General features: G+C 36.2%; 1 protein-coding gene across 2 annotated transcripts in view; it reads right to left on the bottom strand.

The window, feature by feature from the left end:
• Positions 1 to 17356, bottom strand: part of Cep85l (centrosomal protein 85 like) — a 168783-nt gene that overhangs the window by 130199 nt on the left and 21228 nt on the right. For both annotated transcript variants that reach the window (XM_047558121.1, XM_047558120.1), the window contains one exon: positions 16076 to 16234. Coding sequence is in view for 1 of the 2 variants with exons in the window: in XM_047558120.1 (XP_047414076.1) it covers positions 16076 to 16234 (159 nt within the window). In the remaining variant the exon portion in view is untranslated. The remainder of the gene's footprint in view (positions 1 to 16075; positions 16235 to 17356) is intronic.

Genomic DNA, 17356 nt, shown 5'->3' with positions numbered 1-17356 from the left:
GATCCCTCACTGTCCTATTGTGGGGTAGAAACTGATGCCCCACCATAGGAGAGAAGGATCCCTGACCATTAATTACTTTTTTTTTTTTTTTAAGAATGGATATATTGGGGAGGGACACACACATATTATGAAACTGACAAAGTACACCATACCTGTCTGGTAAAGGACCAGGAAGCCCCATGTATACTGGAGAGAAGAAAAGCTGGTTGCAGCTTCACCCACAAAATGGGGACAATGAGTGTAGAGGACAGCACAGAGGCTCATTTCCTCTGCACATTTTGACTATTAGACCTGTGTGTAGTAAAAAGTCAGTGCTCACTTTTTGTATTTAAATATTAAAAATTATTCCAATTCAAAAAACAGGACCCAACAATATGCTGTCCCCAGGAGACTCACCTTTAGGCAAAGACATCCACAGACTGAAGGTCTGATGGAAAAAAACACATCATTCACATGGATCTTGTAAACAAATGGGTTTCTATCCTTATATCAGATCAAGTGGACTTCAAGTCAAAGTAACCAAAAGAGACAAACAAGGACATTTCATACTGCTTAAGGAAATTATATATCAAAACAAGATGTAACAATCATAAATATTTCTGCCACAATAATGGAGCATCTACATATATCAAACAAACCCCTCTCAATTTCAAGAATAAAACACAATAATACTAGGTGACTAACACACCGCTCTCACCACTGGATACAGCTGTAAATAAAACCTAAATAAAGAAGTTATAGAACTAAAAAATACAATTAATAATTTAGACATAAAAGATATATACAGAATATGTCATCCATCAAGAACTGAAATCATGTTCTTCTCAGCAGCACATGGATCTGTCTCTAAAATAGACCATATTTTATGCCACAAAACAATTCTCAGAAAATACAAAAAAATAGAGATAATGCTCTGTATTCTATCAGATCATAATGAATTAAATTAGTAATCAAAGATAAAATAAAAAACAGGAGCTACTCTACTATCTGGAGACTAAGTAATGTGCTATTGAATGACCAATGGGGAGCAGAAGAAATCAGTAATGAAATAAAAAAATACTTAGAAATCAGTGAGAATAGAGACACAACACATCAAATTCTAAGACAATATGAAGATTGTGCTAAAAGGAAAGTTCATTACATTGAGCTCACTCCATAAAAGAACAGAAAGTCAATAAATAACATAACATTACATCTCAAAGCACTACAAAAAGAACAAATCAACACCAAAAGCAGAAGACAGGAAATAATTAAAATCAGAACTGAAATCAATGAAATTGAGAAAAAAGACAACAAAAAAATCTACAAAACAGAAAGTTGGTTCTTTGAAAAAAATTAGTAAAATTAATTATTTTACTCATTAATTTGCTTAGCCATGCAAACAGAGAGAAAATACAAATTACTAACATTTGTGATAAACAAGGAAATATCACAATGGACACTACTGAAATACAGAAGTTAATCAAACTATTTTGAAAATTTATGCTCTTAATAAAACAGAAAACCTTGAAGACATCAACAAACTGGTAGACATAACCTACCCAAATTGAACACAGAGGACATTGAAAATTTAAACAGAGCAATTAAAAGTAATGAAATTAAAGACACCATCAAAAGACTACCAAAAAAGAAAAGCACAGAACCAGATAGATTCTCAGCTGAGTTCTACCAGACCTACAAAGAACATCAATCCTCCTCAAATTATTCCATGAAATAGCAAAGGAGGGAACCCTTCCAAACTCATTCTATGAAGTTAGTACACCTGAATACAAAAGTCAGACAAAGACACAATAAGGAAATAAAATTTCAGACCAACATCCCTCATGAACATACATGTAAAAATTCTTAATAAAATAATGGCAAATCACATCCAAAAACATTAAAAAGAGAGTGCACCATGATCAAGAGTGTTTTATCCCAGGAATGCAAGGATGGTTCAAGATACAAAAATCAATCAATAGACTTAAAGAGAAGAATTGCATTATTATCTCCATAGATGCATAAAAAGCATTTGAGAAAATACATCATCCATTCATGTTCAAAACACTAGAAAAACAAGGGATAGTAGGAATACATCTCAACACTCTAAAAGCTATCTATGCTAAGCCCAAGGCCAACATCATTCTAAATGGAGAAATATTGAAAGCAGTCCCTTTAAAAACTGGAACAAGATAGGGATGCGATGCCCACTTTCACCACTTCTATCAACATCATCCTTTAAACTCTATCCAGAATAATTAGACAGAAGAAAGAAATTAAAGGATGCAAATAGAAAAAGAAGAATTCAAACTATCCCTATTTGCTGATGACATGATTCTATATTTAAAACACCCCAAAAAAACTCCACTAAAAAACACCTAGACCTAATAAACGAATTTAGCAAAGTAGCAGGATATAAAATTAACACCCATGTACCAATTGCACTAATACACACCAATTTCGAATCAACTGAGAGAGAAATTAGGAAAACTACCCCATTCACAATAGGATCAAAAAAATATATATACTTGGCAATCAGTCTAACAAAAGAGGTGAAAGACCTCTTCAATGAAAACTACAGAACACTAAAGAAAGAATCTGAAGATGACCTTGGCAGATGGAAAGATTTCCCATATTCTTGGATAGGTAAAATTAATATTGTCAAAATGGTCATACCACTGAAAGTGCTACACAGATTTAATGCAATTCCTATTATGGTTCTGATGATGCTCTTCATAGAAATACAAAAAGCTGTCATGAAATTCATTTGGAAAAATAAATAAGAGGCCAAGAACAGCCAAAACAATCCTCAGTGAGACAAATGGAGCAGGAGGCATCACAATACCAGACCTTAAATTATACAACAGAGCTATAATTATTAAAACAAAAAAACAAACAAACAAAAAAAAAAACAGCATGCATGGTATTGGCACCAAAACAGAATTGTAGACCAATGGTACAGAATAGAAGACACAGAGACACACCCACATATTTTAAGAGAGAGTAAAATATAAAACAAACATGAGACCTAAAGGTTGAAGAAAAGGCACAACACCATTACGGGACCTTTGGAAGCAAGGAACAAAAACATGGTGAGTTCTCCAACCTTTTTCTCACACTTCCAAGATGTGGGGGTTGAAGACACCAGGACCATATAACCAAGGGGAACTTCCAAAAAAAGTCCAACAAAAGCCTCTTCCTACTAGCCAAAGAACAAAGAACGAGAAAGAGTAACAAGGCACAAAGCTTCAAATACTAACTACTCTTCGTCAGCCAAACATCACAAAAAACACTGTGGCCCGACCTCCATCCATACCAACAAAAGCCAGGGAGAGCCTAGACTTGCAACTTTGTCAAGCTAAAATAAAGTATCCCAAGAAAACATAGTGCTTTCAAAGGCCACGTAGGAAGACAGAACTTTCATCCCTGTCCATCAGTATGGTAGCACACACACACATTCTCATGTAGTATCAAAGGAGGACAAATAGACACTCTAGACTTCCATCATTTCCCAGCAGTAAAGGCAAACCACATTGGGGTGTCAGTGGTTTAATATGGGAAACCTAGACTTCTATCCCCACCCAGCAGTAAGAAAAGTATTGTCTTCTACCACTTGAAGTATCAACAGAGTCCAAGTATGGAACTTGGACTTCTATCTCCATCTAGCAATAAAGAGCTTATAACTCTACTTCCGACCACTATAAGAACAGTGCCTAATAAAGTCACTTAATAAAAAACACTTAACTAAATAAGATCTATTTATAATACAGACCTTTAAGAAGGTCAGTAAAATTGACAAACTGGTACACTAAAACTAAAGAAGACACAAATTATCAATATAAAAAATCAAACAGAGTATCACCAGAGACTACAGGTATCAAAAGGATAATAAAAGAATGCTGTGGGGAATAAAAAAAGACATATAAACAACTCTGCACACATAAATTCGAAATTTAGATGAAATGAACCAGTGCACCACTTTCTTCCAAGAAAACAAACTAACACAGTTTACCCAATTTGAAACAGATCTCATCTTTTTTTTTTTTTCTTTTTTTTTTTTTGGGGGGTGATGGGGATCGAACCCAGGGCCTTGTGCTTACAAGGCAAGCACTCTACCGACTGAGCTATCTCCCCAGCCCCAACAGATCTCATCTTAATCACTATCTGTAACAGGGGTTCAAGCGATGCTTTCACTATATCCCTTGTCACTGAGAAACTTACATGATTTTCTCTTTTTCCCAACCTTTTTGCTGACCTTTTCCCTGATCTTCTTTTCCCTACACTTCTCTCTGACCTTCTCTGATCTTCTTTTCACTAACCTTCTCCTCTGATCTTCTCCTTCCTGATCTCTCCTCCATAATCTCATTTTCTCTGACTCACCTCTTTAAAAAACCCCATTCCCCATAATGGACAGAATCATAGCCTTTGGAACAGAAGTCCCCTGTGTTTCTCCTTTGCTAGCAAAGCAATAAACCTACTTTTCCTTTTTTCTCAAAACCATGTCCTCATAATTGGATGGGCATCAGGGACAAGGACAGAGATTTCCACAGCAAATCTGGCAACCCAAGAGAAGTCCCTGCTCCAGTTTTCTTGGGCAGGTAGGCACTCCAAGTGACCCCCAGTTCCATAATGAGGGTATGTGGTGACTGGTGAGTTTGTTGAGAGTAGTCTCTGGTGAAACTGGGAAAGGGTATGAGTTTGCCTCAGACACAACCAGAAGAATTATTCCTGTGAGTAAAGGGAGGGACTGAGGGACCGTGCCAGCAGCTGCTGAATTTCTTTTTGCTTCAGGGAACTCCTCCCTTTATGCCCTGAACTGTACAAGTTGTTCCATCAGTTGCTCTACTTAGAGAAAAAAGAAACTGAACTCATGAAAGCCATGACACCTTGGCCATTTGGTAAGTCCCCCGGTGGACAAGCCCAGACCCTTGATTGCACACACTTTGTTTCTCTCTGTGGGAAAATCTGATCCCTCTTTCTGGAGACATTTGTGGCACCACTGGTGTAGCAGTCATGGTTAAGTGGAACTCAAGAACCTAGGGATATGTACTCCCTTCTGATCTGTTCTAGGTTCTCATCTGTTTGTTGGGCTTGGGATTGGGAATTCCCTCTGCTTGTCTGCTTTGTTTGTATCTGCTACTGCCCCTTTTAAGACATGGCCAGTACTGCACTGATTCTACGGGTAGTCTCTGGGGAAAGATCTTGGCTGGTCAATTTAAAGGTTCCCATTTGTCCACCATGGTTCTGGGTCTCCTCTCTGGTTGCCTTTCTGGTTTTGTTTTGTTTTTGTTTTTTTGTACAATCGTGCAATTGGAGTTGGTCTGTCAAAGGTAAAGTAAGTGGAAGAAATCTATACGTGCATGTCTGTGTGTTGTAAAGTTTCCCTTCTGTCAGCCCTAGTTTCAGTGATCCTCTCTCGTTTATTTTTTTTTGTCTGTTGCTGGCCTTTTAAAACATGGGCCATGCTGCATTGATCTTACTGGTAGTCTCCTGAGCAGAGAACTTGGCTGAAGGGGTCACCTACAGCAATAAGCCTATCTTAGAGAAAGAGAGTTTACTATAACACAATCTGGCTTTTAAATGGTTTTTCTGGATTACTATACAATCTTGACATTGAAGTTGGTCTGTCAGGGGTAAAGAATATGAAAGAGATTCTGTCTGTACAGGCATTTATGAAGGTGCATGAGAGGGGTCTGAACCGTCAGGAACTAAGCTCAAGGTGCCAAAAGGCACTGCCTCTGGTGTGCAAGGATATCAGGATACCAGAAGTAAGGGTTAAAAGAGATTTCAATCTCTTAAACCTAGTGCTGGCAGTCCCAGCACTGATTCTCAGTCTGCCCCAGCAGTCCACAGCAGATCATCTCACTGTGGTCAAGGACACCAGCCCTAAAATGGGGGAGGGGCAAAAATCCCAGAAAAGCTTCCTGGGTTGTTAAAAAAAAAAAAAAAAGGCCAAAGAGAACCTAGTCTCTGCCTGCCTTCCAGCCCCAGTTGCCCCTGGTGAGTGGAGGCTGCTGACCACAAAGGATGTGGCAGTAGGTTTCAGCTCTGTCGGTTTATGACCTGGGGGCAGGAATGGTCTCCCCTTTTAAGATCTGACAAGAGACCCCATTTGGCCAGAGGATATTCATCACTGGGGCAAAGCAACTCTTGCTATATTAGTATCCCATCCAACAAAATGCCTGGAGAGACTGGCAGAATAAAGAACTGAACCCAGAAACAAAAAAGAAAATAAGGCCAACCTGCGTTTTTTTTAAGTAGCCTTTGCAAAGGGCTCTCAAGGAAACCGACAGAAAAGGATAAAAAGGGCCTCCTCCATTGCATATCAATATTCCTAGTATAAGAAAAAGGCCCAAAAGGAGTCTCTGGGTACAACTGACAGTGGGGAAATCACTTAAAGTTGATAGCATAGTGATAATGATAATGGAGACAGGTCAGACTCACAAATATCCTGTGCTCCAATCCCTTGAATGCAACCTGGGAGAAAAAATATTAAGGCACAGTTTTTGTATATGTTGGATTATCCCACCCTCACCTGGGATAAATTTGCTGTGTAGATTAAGTGCACAGATAACATTCATAAGGTCTGTTTCAGAGTATAAATTTAAGAAAGGATCCAAAACTAGAAAAGATAAAAGAAAGTTATAGGTATGGAAATATGTTCTAGTATGGAAAATGGGAAGGTAAAAAAAAGTTTCTGGATGAGAAACTATTTTCTCTGGTAAACTAATATTCTTAGGCTGAAGTCCAAGATGAAAGAGGACAAAAGTAAGGATGTAAAATTGTGAGTGTTTAATTAAGTAGCAGAAGGTTTGTGAAAGGTAAATCTCAAAAAGTTTGTGTTTGTGATTAAATTGGCTATAATTAGCACAGTCGTAGTTATTTGAACTTTAATATACTGATAAGAAGCAGAATCTCAAACATTGATCTGCTCTTGTCTATTGAGAAAATTTTCTTGTATTTTTTAGTTTTCATTACATGAGGAAATTAAGTCTTAAAGGAACTGGAGTTTGTACCTGCTCTGAAGTCTTAAATGATTACTTTGTAACTTGTTAAACAACTGTTACTTTGGTTATAACAATATAGTTGACATTCTAAATATATGTGAGTACCTATATGTATGCATCTGAGAACTTTATCTCTCTAAGCCTTGTCTAAATGTTCTGTGAACATCAAGAAATATAAAATGAAAGTTTATGTAAGTTTACAGGAAAGATAAACCATAAGTGCTCTTTTTTTATACATTGTATCTGACACAGAAGAGCCATGATACCATTTGAAGACCTGTCTTATAAATATTAGCTTTGATTAAGTCAATTTCTGATCATTAACACTGTTTTCTAAATGTATAAGAGATTTTAGGCTATTCTTTGATTTTTGTTAACCCATGCAGACCTGTGATTATTATTACTGTAATGCTAGATTCTAAATTTTACTTTAATAGTTAAACTTAGTTAAACGTAAAGCTTTAATTAAAAGAACACATTGCCAAGTTGGTGTTATCAAAACTAAAATTATCTATAGCAAAACTCTTGAATTTGTATAAATATAACAAATTTGGTTGGTATTTACTTCATGTCATTTGATGTTTTATAGCTGCGTAAAGTAACCTGTTGTTAAATAAGTTATACATACAATTTTGTGTTACTGTTCACACTGGAATTGGAATTTAAATGCACTTTTGGAAGATAAGGAGATCCTGATCTGTTTAAAGGTGACACTGTAAAACACAGAAGCATTCTGTCACTTTTTCCACAAAAAGTCAAAACCTTCTAAGCCTTTCTTTCCTTCATGTTCCAGGTGTAATGTTGTATTGTGTTAGTTGTTAAGAGCCCCACCTTACCTGAAATAAGGCTCTGCCTCCCAACTTACTCCATGTTAGAATGACTCCAAAATAGGCTAGATGTCCTCTCATTTAAAGTTGTGTTCAAAAGATTAATTTTGTTGTAAAGATTACTGTGATCTCAAATAGGAAATATAATACTAAAGGTTCAAGATCCTAAAAGTTTATTTTTCTTGGTTCGTAGCTATTACACAAACTTAATTTTTTTTGGCTCTGTTAATTTCATTTTGTATTTTTCTTATAAACTATAACTGTTGCCTGTTAGTGTTTTACAGAGGTACTGCTTCTAAAAAGAAAAAACAAACTAATCTTGGTTAATTTGAGATAATAAGCCATCACCTACAGGACAGATAGTAATATAATGCTGACTTCCACTACTAACACTAACCCCAATTAAATGAAAGGAGTATTTGTAAAATTACAGATATTGAGGTTATTATCAGTCTGAAACTGACTTGCTGAGTATTTAAAACCAAAAACTTGTAGTCCAAAACCAAGCAAGTAAAAGGGTCAAGAAAAAAAGCAACCAACATTTTGGCCCTTAACCTCTTAGATCAGCCAGGATACAGAGAACAATGGGACCCCTCTCTGGGCCCTGCAGCTCTGGTGAGGCACCCGATCTGCTAATCAGCAAGATTGAGAGGACCCTAGAAAACAGGAAGCCAACCACTGCACATTCTGCAAAGAGGAGGGTCATTGGAGATGGAAATGTCCCTGATGCTTCCAAGAGAAGCCACATGTGGTCAGCCAGACCCTGACCCATCCTGGCAAGTGGCACCACTGGTACAGGAAAGCTAAAGGAACCAAGAGGCTTCACACGTGTCCCCAAGAGTGATCTCTGAGGAATCTCAGCCGAGTCTTAAGAATAAATAGGAACAGGTCAGTTTTGACCAACTCAGTATAAAACACCTGGCAAGAGAGTATAGCCTAAACGCACAGTCTTACATGAACATTTAAAAGGAAAAATAATGATTTTTAATGTAACTTCAGATGTATACTTGTGTCAGCCCTACGGAAAGTTGGAGGTTGTAACAGAAGGGTTCTTATGTGAGAATGCCTAATCATAATGACAAGACTCACAAATTTGTCCTGAGTTAATCTGAGTCTGATTTCATAGACAAACAAATCTTCCTAGCCTCCTAAAATGAATTTGATCTGTTTCCTCATGGTTTTCAGAAACTAGCTGAAATAAAAATTGTTTTTGTGCTAATTATTTATAAAAAGTAATGCTTTACTGTCTTGTTTTTTGTTGTCTTCGCATAACCCCTGCCCTCTGTATGCCTTGTCCATTCACCTGCCTGTGCCACTGTGGACCTCTGGACTACTCTGATGCTAAATGCCCTTAACTGTCCAAGCCCCACCTGATAGAGAACAAGGACTTTGGGTTACTTCCCCAAATTTTGCCCCCTTTCACCAGGAAATAGCTTGGAGATGTCACCCACTTTCTATAGAAATGGAAACTAGAAATTGACTGGGGAAATGTAACAGGTTCACTTGATGCTTTGACTATATCCCTTGTCACTTTGAATCTTACATTTTTTTTTTGTTTCCCCAACCTTTTCCCCTGACCTTCTCTCTGATTTTCTTTTCCCTAAACTTCTCCCTGACCTTCTCTGATCTTCTTTTCACTATCCTTCTCCTCCCTGATCTTCTCCTTCCTGATCTCTCCTCCCTAATCTCATTTTCTCTGATTCATTTCTTTAAAAAAAAAAAAAACCCATTCCCCATAAAGGACAGAATTGCAGCCTATGGGACAGAAGTCCACTGTTTCTCCTTTGCTAACAAAGCAATAAACCATCTTTTCCCTTTTTCTCAAAACCAGGTCCTTGTTATTCAATTGGCATCAGGGACAAGGACCAAGCTTTTAGCAACATATCTATGAAAGATATTCATAATTTAAAGATTTTTATAAAAGAAAAAAAAGAAATCTTTAGTCATTCCAAATGGTTTCACTGGGGAAATCTACCAAATACTTTTTTGAAAAATCAACATCATTTTTTTACAATCTCTTCCCCAAAATAGGAAGGAATACTTTAACCAATTCACTTTAAAGGCTAGTATTAACCCTGATATCAAACAAGACAGAAAGCCAGGTGTAATGGCCACACCCACAATCCCAGTGATTCAGGAGGCTGAGGCAGGAGGTTCACAGGTTCAAGGCCACCCTCAACTACTTAGTGAGGCCCCGAGCAACTTAGCAAGACCCTGTCTCAAAAACTTTAAAAAATAAAAAGAGCTAAGAATGCAGCTCAATGGTAAGGCACTCCTGGGGGTTTGATCCCCTGCACCAAAAAAGGGGAAAATTACAGGTCAGTGTTCTCATGGATACATAAGATAAATCCATAACAAAATGTAAAAATGAATGGAATTCAGCAATATATTTTTAAAAATTATACATAATGACCAATGGAAGTTTGCTCTATGGATGTAAAGTTGGTAACACTTAAAAAAAATCAAGCAATGAAATCCACCACCATATCAATAAGCTAAAGATAAAATAAAATAAAAATCATACATCAATTTATGCAGAAAAAACATCTGACAAAATCCAAAACCTATTCATTATTTTAAAAAAGCATTAGGAAATTACAAATAGAGACAAACTTCCTCAAAATGACAGATGGTACGTTATAAAAATTCCACAGTTAAAAACTATATTAGCAATAGAAGATCAAATGCTATATCTTATATCTGTACAATTAAGAACAAGGCAAGGATATGTACTAATATTCAACATGCTGTTGGATATTCTAGCAACTATAATAAGTAAAGAAAAGGAAATAAAAGTCACACAACTCAGAAAGGAAAATCATCCTTATTTAAAGATGATATATAATGTATATATACCAAGTTAGACACAGTGGCGCATGCCTGTAGTCCCAGTACTTGGAAGATAAAGGCAGAACTGCTTGAGTCCTGGAGTTCAAGGCCAGTCTGGGCAACATAGCAGGACCTCATCTCAAATTAAAAAGAAAAGAAAAAGAAAAAGAAAATCTCATAATCTGCTAAAAGACCCTAGAATAATGGTAACAGAGTACACATAAAAATTAAAAAATCAGATGTATTTGTACATTGTAAAGGTGTTTCTAAATATATTTCTCTGTGTTCTATAACACTGTCAACAAAATTGGATATACAATTCCATCTACAATTGCTCTTAAAAAAACGAAATATTTAGGTGAAAATAAAATCTATACAGGACGTCTCTGTTGAAACTATACAACACAGTGAACAAAATCAAAGATTTAAATGAAATGGAGAAACATATAATGTTCATAAGGCAGGAAAACTCAAAGATATCAATTTTCCTCCAACAAAAAGATTTTTTGTATCCTATTTTGTACATTATTCCAAAGCTTAAGTAGAAAAACAAAATAACTAGAAAGGATAAAATAATTTTAAAAATAAAGTGGCAGTAATCACCCTACACAAAGATTAATTATACAGCTGGGCATGGGGGCACATGCCTGTAATCCCAGCCAATGAGGAGGCTGAGGCCGGATGATCACAAACTCAGTCAACCTCAGCAACTTAGTGAGGCCATAAGCAACTTAGCGAGACCCTATCTCAAAATAAAATATGAAAACAGGCTGGGGATGTGAGTCAGTGGTTTAGCCCTCAGGTTCAACCCTTGGTACCAAAAAAACAAAAACAGAAGGAGTATGAAAAACCTGAAGTTTATGCCTCATACTGTAAAGTTTAAGCAAATCTGAGTATTCCATACACTGCACATACCAATAAAGTTTTGGCCCTTGCCCAGCTCTTAGGAGATTATCTCTAAACCCTTGGAATATTCTGTGTATTAAGTATGTTTTTATGTTCCTGGAGGTCTTAAGCCACTCCACACAGTTTATGCTAATAATGGGATTTATGGCATCAGCATGACTTCTTTAGAGCTGGTGATCAAGGTCATGCATGCAGGGAGTCAACCACGCCCTATATAACCAACCCACCATAAAAAGAAAACCCTGGACGCAAAGGCTGAGTCAATCTATTGGTCAGCAATATTCCACATGTGTCACCAAACATTATTGCTGGGGGAACTGAACACTGTCCATATAACTCCATACTGAGAAGATACTTAGAACCACAAATATAACAATGTTTTCTGTTCTGATTTCTTCTGGCAAATTAGTTGACTATAAAGGGGACCTGAGGATTCTTTTACACACACACATACACACACTTAAAATGAATCATGAACTTAAAATACAAAACATTAAATGATAAAACTCCTAAGAAAAAATGAGAAAATCTTCAAGAACTAGGATTAGAGAAAGTTCTTAATTCAACATTAAAAAGCATAGTCCCTAAAAGAAGAAAAAATTGGTAAACCGGACTTCAAATTTTAAGACTTGTACTCTGAAAAAGATATGGTTAAGACAATAAAAAAGACAAACTTATACAATGGAAGAAAATATTCACAAACTACACCTCCAACAAGAGATTAGCATCTAAAATAAAGAACTTCAAAACTCAGTAGTACAAAAGAAACAATACAATTAGAATATGAGTAAAAGACATGAAGAGATATTTCAATGAAGAAAAGAGATAAAGGGAAAATAAATACATGAAAAAATGTTCAAAATTATTAGTGATCCAAGTCAGGTTTTCAGGGTGACATTTAAGCACGTTGGAAGTCACTACTTTATCCTAAACAAGTAAAAAGCTAAACCAACCAAAAGGGAAAATGTCTTTTTAGATCTCAAAGAGAACTGAGGACACAGGGCAAAATGCTGTCTCCCCAAATAAAAACAACAGGTAGGCAAAGAATCACAACTTATAGCAAAACACACAAGCTGAAGTCTACACAGAAAACAGGACCTGATAAGGGTTTGATCTGGTTCTCACAGTGAATACCAGAGAAAAATCCCTTCGGCCCCCAACAGGGTGGAAGGCAAAAGGAACCATTTTGAAATATACCAGAGAGTTCTGTTCTTTAGAGGATCTTCTATTCCCACTCAAGATGGTGAAAATTTGAAAAATTAAAAAAGTAAATCCTGAAAACACTTATAAAAGTTCACAGCCCAGGTACACAGGCTTACCAAAACACAGAGACCTAATCACAGAATTATAGAACACTTCTATCCTCATACCTTAATGTTGCCAAAGAATCATTCACTATAGTTCCTATTATCCAGCATGTTATGACCTTTCAAAAATAAAAATAATAAAGAAGGAAAAAATAATGAGACACCCTACAAGGCAAAACATATAGTTTGAACAAACTAGATCCAGATACGGCAAGGATGTTGCAATTACCTAACCCAGGAATTTAAAACAACTATGATTAATATGCTGAATATTCTAATGGAAAAAGTAAGTAGCATGCAAAAATAGATGGATAATACAAGTGGAAGGATGACAATTCTAAGAAAGAATCAAAAAGAAATGCTAGGTATCAAAAAGACTCATTCATCTTCATTCTAAATGAAAATGCCTTTGATGGGCTCATTAGAACAGAACCAGCTGAGGAAAGAATCTCTGAGCTTGACAGTATGTGGATAAAAACTTCTAAAAGTAACAGAGGAAAAACTGGTAAAAATATAAAAGGAACTACAACTACAACTACACCCTTCACACACACACAAAAAAAGGTATCAGACATGAATATAAAACACAAAACGAACTAGAAAACTTCCAGTAAAAAAACTGAATTGACTTTGTCTATAAAAATGACATTTTAGGGCTGGGGAGATAGCTCAGCTGGTAGAGTGCTTGCCTCACAAGCACAAGGCCCTGAGTTCCATCCCCAGTACCACAAAAAAAAAAAAAAAAAAAAAGACATTTTAGATTATGTCTTTGAGACATGTTCCACAAAAGAAATAATTAATAAGCTGGACTTCATTAAAATTAAAAACTTCTGCTGGGCAAAAGCAATGGCAAGAATATGAGAAGACAAGCCACAAGATAGGAGAAAATGTTTGGAAAAGACACATTTGATGAAGGACTGTTAACAAAAATGTAAAAAGAGCAGGTCATATAGCCAACCTCGTAGAGTGCCTGCCTCTCATGCTGGGGGCCGGGGTTCGAGTCCCCAGCACTGTGGGATTGTGGAAATAACAAACAAAACGAAAAATGTAAAAAGAACCCTTCAAACTTGGTAAGAAACTAGTCAGATGTGATAGAGCACACCTGAATCCCAGCGGCTCAGGAGGCTGAGGCAAGAGGATCGTGAGTTCAAATCCAGCTGCAGCAAAAGTGAGACACTAAGCAACTCAGTGAGACCCTGCCTCTAAATAAAATACAAAATAGGACTGGGGATATGGCTCAGTGATGAGAGCCCCTGAATTCAATCCCCAATACCAAAAAAAAAAAAAAAAAAACTTAGTAAGAAAACAAATAATACAATTTAAAAATGGGCTAAAGACCTTAACAGAAGCCTCACCAACAAAGATATAGAGATGACAGATAAACAAATGATAAGGTGTTCCAAATTAATATTTAAAAAAAAAATTCTACTATACAACTATGAGAATGGTAAAATCCAGAACACTGAAACACTAAACTCTAGCAAGGATGTAAAGCAACAGAACTCTCATTTATTGCTGGTGGGAATGCAAAATGACACAGTCACTCTGAAAGATAGTTTCTTACAAAACTAAATACACTCATACTGATCCAGCAATCCTGCTCTTTGGTACTGACCCAAAGGAGTTGAAAACTGATATTTACACAAGAACATGTATATAGATATTTATAGCACCTTTACTCATAACTGCCAAAATCTGGAAGCAACCAAGATGTCCTTTAGTAGGTGAGTGGATAAACAAACTGTGGTACTTTCAGATAATGGAATATTATTCAGAACTAATGTCTTAACCTTAAATGCATATTACTAAATGAATGAAGCCAATCTGAAAAGGCTATATATTGTACAATTTCAACTATGCGACATTCTGGAGAAAGCAAAACTATGGATATAGTTTTTTTAAAAAAGTGGCTAGGGTTAGGCAGGGAACAAGAGACGAAGGCAGGGTATAGAAGATGCTTAAGGCAATCAAACTATTCTGTATTATATATAATGGTGGACACATGTTTTTATAAACTTGTTCAAACTCAGAGAAAATATGCCAAGTGTAAACCCTTATCTAAACTACAGATTCTGGATGATAACACGTTGATGTAGGTTTGTCAATTTAATAAATGTACCACTCTGGTGGGAGATGATGATATTTGGGGAGGCTGTATGTGTGTGAAGATGGGAGTATATAGAAAATCTCTGTACCTTCAACAAATTTTTATACTGCTGTAAAAAAAAGTGCTCTAAAAATAAGTCTATTTTTTTAAAAAATGATATCTTACTACCATAATGACATATCACTATCCTATCAGAATGGCTAAAATTTTAAAAACATCAAATTCTAGAAAGGATATAAAGGAAACTGGATCACTGATACATGCATTGTTGATGAAAATGATCATGACTATAAAACAAGGTGATCTGTAATTTCATTACTAAACCTACAAATACTACACAACCCAGTAACTGCACTTCTGAGCATCTCCCACAGAGAAATGACGTTTCATGACAAAACCTCCATGAACATGTTTATAGCAAGCAACTTCTCATAATAGTCCAAAACTGGAAAGAACTCAGATGTTTTTCAATGGGTTAATAGTTAAAGTGTGGTCTCTCCAATACCATCCACCATTGGTAAATATTACTCATCAATAAAAAGGATTGAACCATTGATACACATAACAACCTAGATGAATCTCCAGAGGAAAAGGTCAAAGGGCCAATTCCAAAAGATTATTGTTACATGTATGATTCCAATTATATACAGTATTATTGAAATTACAAAATTATAGAAATGGAAAATTGGTTAGTGCTTTCCAAGAGTTAAATGGTAATGAAGGGGGTAGAGAGAGAAGTGATTGTGAGCAACATTAGGTATATGGAAACATTCTGTATCTTGATTGTAACAGTGTCATTATCCTGGTTATGATACTATAACTTAATTTTGTAAGAAAATCCATAATGAAAAATGGAGAATGGATGGGTATATGAAATCTCTCTGTATTATTTATTATTTCTTAAAATTCATATAATCCTAAATTATATAAGAATAAAATATTAAGAAAATGAAGGAAAATGTGTAATATGATGATTTAATATGATATATAGCAACCATGAATATTATTCAACACACTATTATTTTAGTTTAGAACAATAAAATATATCCCTTGAATAGTTTCAATCTGCAATCAATCTCCCCAAATACCTGAATACTTAGAATTTTAGCTTACCTTCCACACTGTCAGAACAGGAAGTTCCAATGCCAGTGTCTCCACTGTCAGAAGCTATACTGTGTCTCCTGATATGGTTATTTCGATGGTTAGATGGAACAGTTGTGGCCTGCCACAATGATTCATTACCAGGTAACCATGCTGATGAATAATCTGGGCCTATACAGGAAAAAATACACAATTAACACATGTAATATCATGTCTAAGAGATAGCAGCAGTTTTGTTTTACCTTGTGAAAAATACCCATAGGATATAAAAGGTTATTTTGTGCTCAAAATAAAAATAATCAATGAGCTCTAAATTTGCCAAATAAACTTTACATATCACACACATATCAATTCACAGGGATTAAAACCAGGGGCACTTAGCCACTGAGCCACACATCCCCAGTCGATTTTAATTTTTTTTTTTTTTTTACTTTGAGACAGGGTCTTGCTAAGTTGCTCAGAACCTCACTAAGTTGCTGAGACTGGTTTTGGGATCCTCCGGCCTCAGTCGCCCAAGCCGCTGGGATTACAGGCATGCACCACCATACCTGGTCTATGTATTGAACTTTTAACCATACATAGCTATCTTTTAAAAATGTTAAATCTTTTATTTCTTGTGCTATGGGAGTCCTGTTGAGGAAGTCTGGTCCTAAGCCGACATGTTGAAGCTCTGGACCTACTTTTTCTTCTATAATCTGCAGGGTCTCTGGTCTGATTCCGAGGTCCTTAATCCATTTTGAGTTTAGTTTCATGCATGGTGAGAGATATGGGTTTAGTTTCATTCTGTTGTATGGATTTCCAATTCTCCCAGCACCATTTGTTGAAGAGGCTATCTTTTCTCCATTGCATATAGATTCAAACTAAAAAGCTTTCTCTCAGCAAAGGAAACTATCAGCAATGCGAAGAAAGAGCCTACAGAGTGGGAGAAAATCTTTGACAATCATACTTCAGATAGAGCACTAATCTCCAGAATCAAAACTCTACACCAAGAATGCAAATAATCCAATCGACAAATGGGCTAAGGAAATGAATAGACACTTCACAGAAGAAGATCTACAAGCAATCAACAAACATATGGAAAAATGTTCAACATCTCTAGTAATAAGAGAAATGCAAATCAAAACCACCCTAAGATTCCATCTCACCCCAATTAGAACGGCGATTATCAAGAATACAAGCAACAACAGGTGTTGGCGAGGATGTGGGGAGAAAGGTACACTCATACATTGCTGGTGGGGCTGCAGCCACTCTGGAAAGCAGTGTGGAGATTCCTTAGAAAACCTGGAATGGAAC

This window comes from Sciurus carolinensis, chromosome 7 (genome assembly GCF_902686445.1).
Source record: "Sciurus carolinensis chromosome 7, mSciCar1.2, whole genome shotgun sequence".
Classification (NCBI taxonomy): domain Eukaryota; kingdom Metazoa; phylum Chordata; class Mammalia; order Rodentia; family Sciuridae; genus Sciurus; species Sciurus carolinensis.
Note: the sequence above shows the minus strand (reverse complement) of the source record. Positions and strands in the feature narration are given on the sequence as shown.